The sequence below is a fragment of the Eurytemora carolleeae genome, unplaced genomic scaffold, assembly GCF_000591075.1.
Source record: "Eurytemora carolleeae unplaced genomic scaffold, Eaff_2.0 scaffold117, whole genome shotgun sequence".
Classification (NCBI taxonomy): domain Eukaryota; kingdom Metazoa; phylum Arthropoda; class Copepoda; order Calanoida; family Temoridae; genus Eurytemora; species Eurytemora carolleeae.
Window position 1 is genome coordinate 116,630 of NW_019396401.1, and position 9,172 is coordinate 125,801.

Genomic DNA, 9,172 nt, shown 5'->3' on the forward strand with positions numbered 1-9,172 from the left:
ATAATATTTCTGATATTCGTTAACAAAATTTCAAAATGTAGATTTTTAGTACTTGGGCAATAATTTTCCTTAATTCCTCCACTCTTCCTCCTTTCCTGTTTATGCAATCACTCCAAAAAATGTTGTAACAAGTAAATTTACGTGCCAATTTTTAAACATTCAGTCGAAAAATTTCTTTGGAAATTCGTTCTTAATCGCTAATAATAATATCTGCATTTCATAAAAATCATACAGTTAAACCCTAAATACATCGAAAGAATTTATCAAATGTCGTATTCTTCACTTTCTGATAATGGAATGTTGCAGGTATTTAGTTTTTTAATTAAATGATTATATGGAGCTCTTTAAAACTGTTCCCGCATATTCATTGGCTATTTATTCATTTTCGTAAATACTGAGATTTACGTAAAATAGTATAAAACCCATTGAAAAATTGCCAAGAGGACATTTCATAAATTCTTTCGATTTAATGTTTAGGGGTAAATTGTATAAGAACCCAAGTGTTTCGTATAAACTTAAAACATTGTTCCCCCTTAGTGGTTTATTTAAAATTTTGCGCATTTGTGAAAAAGAAATAATTCTAACCTGAATCAACCCCAATATATCTAATAAAGATTCCCAAGAATTGGCATTGATCAATTCTGCGTGTACCTTCAAGCACGAAAAACTTGTTTCAATCTTTTACTTATTTTTTAAAGCTGATTTGTTGAGCTTATCCTTTTCTGAATATTTTCGAATTGCTCTCTTTTCAGCAATATACAATTTAATTTGTCATAACCTTGCGAGTAGTAACCAAACTCTCGCTTTACATTTGTACATGTTCTGTTGTACGGCGTAGAGTACGCCAAAGTTCAATTTTTAATTGTACATATACTGTTGCACCAAGAAGAGTTAATTAACGTTCTTCTTAAGTGATCAAGGTAATAAGGCAAGGAAAGTTAATTGCGGTTGCGTATTCTCTGCGTACATATTGAAACCAGTTATCTCTGGGCGGTATTTGTAAACAAAAATAGATGCATCAGTGTTCTTATAGTATCCGAGGAGGAGAAAAGCATTTAGTTTTGATAATTTTGATAATTCAAATAATAGTTTCCTATGACCAGAATATTTTATGTATTTTTAATGTGAAAGATGGATCCCATGTTAGGCTGTGACATCCGTCATTTGTTTACTTTACGGCCCAGAGACAGTACACTCCAGTACAAAAAATGAGTTAACCTCTGAAATAACTATCTTTACATAATAATTCTTTGCTTCTGATCATGTTCTGTTACACTGCATAGAGTTTGCCGAAGTTCTACTTTGTTCACGTTCTGTTTCACCACGTAAAGTTTGCTAGAGTTCTACTTTATAGTTCATTTTCTGTTACACCGCATAGTGAATGCTAAGATTGTACTTTTGTACATGTTCTGTTTATCCGCGTAGAGTTTGCTATTGTTCTAATTTTGGTCATGTTCTGATACACCGCGTTGCCAAAATTCTACCTTTGGACACGCTCTGTTGCACCGCGTAGAGTTGGTTTCCTCATCTCCAATACATGGTCCAGAGTGTACAACATCTATCTTCCTATCCTCTGTACATGCAGATTTCTGCATGATACATTCATTACTGTATGTCACCCCATCAGATCCACACAGAGGAAGATAGATCTAGATATTTTTTAAGTTTTAATTGTTTAATATTGTTTAAAGGGACTGTACGCATAATTTTAAGTGACCCTCCGTGCAAATAATGCAATGCCTGATTCAAAACGGCACCCTTTAAACCTTTGACTGTTCATCGAGAAGAGATAGCTTTAAGTTTAAATGTGTTTAATAGCTGTTGAATGAATCCTTATGAAACCTGGTGTACGCTGTGTACACTGTACAGTTTGACCACAACAAAGCTGTTCCATTACTTTATAGCATCACTTGAAAATAACGTCTTTCTAATGATAAACTGTGTTTCCACTTTCCAGCAGTCAAAATATTTTTTTACCCCTTCTGTTTGCAAAAAAAGTTTAAAGGGTACACCATTGTGATGCCGCTCTATACATGGAAGGTCACTTAAAATCACCCTTACAGTCCCTTTAAGTAGGGTTAAGCAAAGTTTCGTTAGCGAATCAGAGGTTTTTGAAAATTAACGGAAGAGTTCGTTAACAAACGACAAAAACCGCTAATTTAAAATCGTTAACAAAACGGATTAGTCGTTTTTGAAAAAAAAATTTACGTTTGAAAACAAAAATGTAACGGATGGGTTCTAAAAAATGGTAACTTTTTCCCGCTAAAATTGCATGGAACTTACAACAACAGCAAAAATTGTATACATATTTTGATGTTTTTAAATGTCGCCTTCAGTCTATTTATATGATGGAACTTTCAAAGATTTTTTTGCAATTTAGTTTTTGCCGTAAATCCAATTTCATAAACTGTCAACGATTTTTTAATGGAAATTTTGGAATTTTTACTACAATTGCAACCTTTAACAAACCGTTAAAACAAATTTGTCGCGCAATTTCTAAACGGCTAATGCTATTAATTGAAAAAAAAAACGTTAACAGAATATTTTCTGTTAAAACCATTGATAACATTGAGATCGTTAACTAACGGTAACTTTAAAAAACGGAAAATACCGTTAAGTGAAAAAACGTTCTGTTCTTACCTTTAAAACTAACGGCTACCTAAATTTTTCTCTCTTTTTACGGTGGGAACTAACCGTGAACGAAATTGCTAGAAAAAGTTGGAAAGTGCCCCGCCCTATTTAAGTATAAGATTAAATGAATTAAATGTTTTAATGTGTGGCTTACACCTACCTTTGTACACGCAAGTGTACACTTTGGCGCCTCTTGACCGTCTTGATCTTCTTGACCTTCTTGACACCCCTTGTTGTACAGTACTGTAATGTTCTGGTCGGTAAGGCAAGCTTCTCTGTTCAAGGAGCAAGCATTTTCATACGTTACTCCATCCGTTCCGCAGACAGGGTTATAGTCCTTAATACAAAATAACATAAAGCTATGCATAATAATGTAACTAGAGTTTTGTTTACCCTTAAATATAAGTAAAGGTAATATCAAGTAACAGACTTTTTAAAGGATTAAAGAAATATTAACTAATATTTAGCATTTTACAACTCATCAAAAATGTTAAAGCCAAACTAGCTCAATGTTCACATTTAAAGATTAATTTCAGAATGTAATTAATTTTTGAAGTTTTATTTCTAGCTCAGAATAAGAAAATGTAATTAAATAAAGTAAACCTCCCCCCACGTCTTTAAAAGGTAAAAAGTACAAAGAAGTCACTTAAGAAGTCGATATTTGACCAGGAAAGAAAATGTTTTTAGATATATTGCTTTTTAGAAAATACTATAATGGTGAAGAGGCAAGAGTCAGAGACTATAAATAACTTATTTCTATTTTTATAAACCTTTGTTCAGCTTAATAACATTATTATTTATTGTTAATGAATTGTCCAGGTCGAAGTGAAACCTAAATCAAAGTGTGGTATTAACGATTTGAAATGAGATGTTACGCAGAATCTGCTTAATCTCCTGATTCATGGATATCCGCAATTTTTCAGTTTTCTCATTATTGAATAATTGAATACTAAGAGTCTAGGAAGAAATCATCCCCATTGGAGTACTATTGGAGACCCCAATTCATTGAAGACCCCCATGAACGTCTCGATGGGGAACCCCAAATTCTCGTTGGAGCTAGACCCGGAGATTTAAATTGGAAACCCCATATTTTCGACCGTCTTTTAAGGTCTATAACATAATCCGGAAAAGAAATATGGAAGTGCAAAAATGCGGGGGCCCATGAATGAAAGAAATAAGACGAAATATTTCCGTACAGTAGTCTCTAAAGTCTCGTCTTTTTAGGTAACCCTGTAGATTACAGTAACAAAATACCCTTGTGCAGAATAAAGAACAGATTTCATCAGTTTCCACTTTTTCAACTTTACAAAGACCTGAAAAAAATTAGAGATGTAAATCATTTTTATAAATTTGATTGATTTTTTTTGTTAAAAGTCACAAAGGGCTTCAGAATTTTAAGTTCTCCCCATGCACTTAAAAGAACGTTAAAAAAATCACTTAAAATAAACTGTGATAAAATATATAAACATTAATTCCAATCTAAAATTTTCATCACACTTTGTATTAATTTTAAAAATATATAATTTGTTTATATTTTAGTTTGCGCGCATTTACCTGTATTTTTTATAGAAATGCTTGACTTTGAAATACAGTTGTAATGGCTGAGAAAGCATGTATTATTATAATTAATATTATTTGAACCACAAACTGGTTCATAATAATCAGAACACTGTGGGCAGTCATCCATCCTAGGCAGAAGATTTAAAGGGACTGTAAGCGTAATTTCAATTGTGACCATCCATGCAAAGATGGCATGTCCCGATTCACAACAGAAACCTTGAAACCTTCATTTGATCAAAAGGTGTTTCCTTATGATAAATTCTTAAAAGCAAGAAATGCACAAGTCACTTTTGCAGAGAAACCGCAAATGAATATTAACAGTGTTAAGAAACAAAAATTTGGATATCTAAATTAATTCATACTTAATCAGAAAAAATCTTTTAAGGTACCGTTGTAAATCAGACATTGCCATCTTCACATGGAGGGTTACTTGAAATTACGTCTTTAATCCCTTCAAGGTACTGTTTGTATGTAATTACAAGTCACCCTTCCCTTTGCCACCGCTTGATGGAGACATTCCTGGTTTTCGAATTGGAAATCGGCAATTTTCAAGCGAGGTTTTTTTAAAATGACTTTTAGATTCATGCAGAGACAACGAATAATATGTAATTATATGTCAACAATAAACTTCTCATTTCTACTTAATTTAGGAGTACTTAATTTAGAAGTACTATTTGAATTCACTTATTTAGAATAAATCTACCTTTATATATTGATTTAAAAGATACATTTAAAGATCTACATAAAAACATTAGCGATTTAAAGGGAGTGTTTGCGAAAAATGAAATGGTGCAACTTTCTGAATTTGTATATGGACGCCACGTTCTTCAGTATACGTCGTTTTTAACAATTGTATCCTTATAGACGCAACAGAGGAGTATGATTAGAAGCGATAAAAGCGATTATTTTTCGCCGTAAGACTATAACCCCTTTTATATTTCGCGAACACTCCCTTTAAAGCCGTAAAAACTAAGCACAAGGCTTTGAGACACTTCAAAGTCGACCCTGTCTTGAAAATGAATGCAAAATTTGATAACAAGCTAGCTGAATCTATGTACTACTGACCTGTCAATACATTCGCCGTAATAGTTGACGGTCAGTTCAACATTGTTTAAACAGGAAGCAAGGTCTAACAGACATTTGTTACTGTAGGTCACCTCGTCTGATCCACACACGGGCAGGTACATTCTGAATGATTGGAACATTATTTGAAGTATTTACCATCCTTTTGTGGAGGAACCATGCTGTCGTTATATCCAGGCCCAAAACAAGGGGAGGGCACAGGGGCACGTGCTCCCTCTTTTACCCCTGAAGGGGGTGGGCACACTTTCTAAGACAAAACAGAAGAAAAGAAAAAAAATGAATAGAAGGAAAAGAAAAATGAAAGAAAGAAGGAAAAAAGGGGAATAAATTGGCGGCATAAAATCTAATTTTTGTTAACAATATTACGTGTAAAAGAAAAAAAATTTCTTCAAAAAAACGAAAAATTTATTACTTTTTGTGAAAAGCATAATCTTTTTCCTTCTTTTCTTAGATTAATGTTTCCAATGAGCCATCATAAGGCAAAAAGTAACATGGAGATTGGAGACAAATTTAAATAATTCGGCTTTTAGGGCGCTTCGCGCCCATCTTCTTTTTCAACATTTAACTGTGGCTTTATCTTTGAGCGACTCCTCTTTGCACAGTATAAAATTTGTTTAAAGGAATTGAGTTTTAGTCACAAATTCAAATTTTCTAATACCTAAATCTTTGCAACCCGATGGTGTAAACCTTTGATATTTCAAACTACGACTATTTGATCAAACAGAGTTCATAGTTTGAAATATCTAAGATATACGACATCGGGTCGCAAAGATAGAGGGGTTAGAAAATTAGAGTTTGTGGCAAAAACTCAATTCCTTTGCTGATTTCATAATATTTTTCGCGCAATTTTAAAATTTTAAAAAATTAAATAGTTTAAGCTAAAAATATTTTAAGAATACGTATATTTAAAGTCTGATTGACCATAAACCTTCCCTGTCCCACACAAAATTTGGGCTTGATCGGTTCAGCCGTTTTGACGTTTATTGGATACAAACAAACAAACATGTTCTCTTAAAAATTTTTCGCGAATTTTCAAAAAAAAGTTTGCGTATTTTAAGATTTTAAAAATGTTTACAAAAATAAAAAACTTTTAAACACACATTTTTAAAATTTTTATCATTCATAAACCTTACCGGGAGTCACGTTATGTCCCACAACAAATTTGGGCCCGATCGGTTCAGCCGTTTTGACGTTTATTGGATACAAACAAACAGACAGACAAGTCAAATTTATATATAACTAGGCTTTTAGGGCGCTTCGCGCCCATCTTCTATTTAAATTGTGAACAAGTTCTATTTGTTTACATTTCAAAAAGAAAAATTTTGAAAATGCGCAAAAAAATATTATGAAATCCGCAAAGTTTTTTTGTTTTTGTTTTATACTGTACAAAGAGAAGATGTTCAGAGATAAAGCCACAATAAAAAGTTGAAATAGAAGATGGGCGCGAAGCGCCCTAAAAGCCTAGTGGTAATAATATTACAATTTATTACCCTTGGTGCACTGTATTTCCACTAACCAAAGCTGGACTTCCTCATAAGTATCATCTCTGATTTTGATTTAAAAAGTATATAGTGAACGTACTTTCAAATGACCCTACTACTACCTTACAACAGAACAACAGAACCATTTCCTCCTTTTTTAAAATTTTACCCATCGTACTTTAAGCAGTAAAATGTGTGCTGTATGTAAATATAAGCTGAACTTAGTTATAGAGAAATAAACCAGAAATAAAAATGATAGATACGTATGAGTCTGGTTTTGGCCGGTATAAATACAGTGTGCAGAGGAAAATTGGATGCAATTGTTTTTATTTACTTTTAGATGAAACAGATTTACCTTGGGCAGTTTCTCTTGCACTTTTTATCATTTTCAAATCCAAAGATATCATTTTGATCCAGTTCTTTATCAATTGGACTCTCAGTTGTTTCACTGCTGTTGTCAATGTTATCACTATCTGCTCATAATTCTTTTTTATCTATCTTACCCAAAAAAATCCTGTCGAAAATTAAAAAATGAAGAACGTATATTGACACAAATCCTAAAGTTTTGTTCAGCTTCGCAATTATTTTCATCTGTCGAATCCAGACAATCAACTTCTCCATTACATTGCAGACCTAGCAGGGATAATTAGAAGTAAGTAGCTGAGCTGAGATTTAAAGGAAATCTGCAAAAATATTTGCAAAAATCCGCGAATTACTTTTTAGTGTACAAAAAAAAACCGACAGAGTAGCGACAATGTTTATAAAACTCTATGAATATATCTATATGGTGCGTAGAAAGAGAGACATCCTGTAAAAATTCACATTTTATCCAAAACAATTCTTTTATGAGCTATCCACGATCCAATATGATATGGACCGCCCTGCACAAACATCAACTATGTTTCCCGTTGGGGATACCATTACTGAGAAGTGCTCGAAGGGGTATATACTCAAGCAAACTTTAATCATCATCAAATCTAGACACGGGCATAGTTTCTAGGCTCACAACAGTTTTACCTTTAAAGGGACTGTGTGTTTAATTTTAAGTGACCTTCCTCTTTAGAAGTATGTCCAATTTACATCGGTACTCTTCAAACCTTTGTCTATTAAACGAAGTCTATGTCGCAAGTAGGGGGATATGGGGGGGGGGTTGAACAGAATTTCTTGAAATTACGTCTATACTCCATATAATTATTTCACTTTTAGTTGTTAAATTAGAATGTTCAAGGGTATAAATCAGTCACGAATATGTGAAAATTATTAAGTAAAATAAATTGAAAGCTCTGGCTCATTGGAAGTACCGTACCGACTTATAGACTTGATAGAGCAAAAAAACACACTATAAGTACGGAATTTAGATGGCAAAACGGGAAAGTACACAAATGAATCATCCACTCTCCTTTAAAATCTACTTATTTTCGGTCAAACACTTAGTTTAGTGTGACGAAGCGAGCGCATGGAGAGTAGGGTTTCCAGCGAACTAAACGCTTCGCTTCATATTAACAATTTCTTTTCTTTTACTTTAATAAATATTTGATGAAGAGAATTTGATTTCTCTAGCTATCTTTCTGACTTTCTTTTCATCCATGTACGTTCACCCAAATCCAGCTAGGCCATGATCCAGTCAATGACAAGAAAGATTCTTTTAAATGAACGGTATTTTTTCGCGAAATTTTCCTGCTTTATTCGCATAATTTCATTTTTTTTGTGAAATTTTTGCTTTATTTTATTAAAGCGAAATTTCGCTAAAAAAGTAAAAAAATTCTCGAGCGAACGAAATGCAAATTTTCGGTGAAATATTTTTTTTTCGTTGGAAACCCTAATCTAGAGTAACGAACCTTAGGTAAAAACCTTGTTTATCCCTATCCTGTTACCTCTATGAATGCATATTCCTGTTGATTTGCATTTAAACTGCCAGGATCTGCATTCAACATCAAGGCAACCATTCTCATCAGACTCATCAGTACAGTCAATAGATCCGTCACATCTTAAAGGAATAGTTTGGTACGCAAACTGCAAGGGCATCACACAAAAAGATGATGGATGATGCGCGGACAACAAGACGAAAATGAAGATCTAGAAAAACAGAAATGTCAAAATATTTGCAATTATCTAATTATTTTAAGAATTTTCTTAAGATCAGAATTTAAAGAAATAAATATGCTTTAAAAAATGTTTAATGTGCAAATAGTGTCTGGCACGACTTTGAGACCTCGTAGCTTCTTTAGAGCTAGTTTATGGTATAGGTTATAGAGCTATCATATCTTGTAGTAGCTTCTTTAGGGATATTTCAGGATATATGTAGACTACTAGCTGAGAAGCCCGCCTTCGCCAATGTTACGATTATTATAGGTCTAGGTTACTCCCACCGCCCATGTTTCCAAATTCTAATATTTTGCTGAAGTGAAACTCATGTT

General features: G+C 33.1%; 1 protein-coding gene across 1 annotated transcript; it reads right to left on the bottom strand.

Annotated features, from left to right (window-relative positions):
- Positions 1–226: 226 nt before the first annotated feature.
- LOC111702486 (ovoinhibitor) lies at positions 227–8,818 on the bottom strand. Its single transcript, XM_023474193.1, has 10 exons — positions 8,630–8,818; positions 7,313–7,388; positions 7,111–7,203; positions 5,257–5,379; positions 4,186–4,319; positions 3,886–3,944; positions 2,792–2,968; positions 1,485–1,649; positions 586–651; positions 227–241 (listed from the first exon to the last, which is right to left on the bottom strand). Exons 1-10 carry the CDS (start codon positions 8,778–8,780, stop codon positions 227–229), a joined length of 1,059 nt encoding a protein of 352 aa, XP_023329961.1. The 5' UTR covers positions 8,781–8,818.
- Between the last annotated feature and the right edge of the window lie 354 nt (positions 8,819–9,172).

What these genes read in the sequence shown, in the direction of transcription:
- LOC111702486 (XM_023474193.1), bottom strand. Translation starts at nt 8,780, where the DNA reads ATGCCCTTGCAGTTTGCGTACCAAACTATTCCTTTAAGATGTGACGGA. An exon ending in TACGGCGAATGTATTGACAG is followed by an intron (nt 4,320 to 5,256) that starts GTCAGTAGTACA and finishes TCTTCTGCCTAG; the next exon opens with GATGGATGACTGCCCACAGT. An exon ending in CATTTCTATAAAAAATACAG is followed by an intron (nt 3,945 to 4,185) that starts GTAAATGCGCGC and finishes AATTTTTTTCAG; the next exon opens with GTCTTTGTAAAGTTGAAAAA.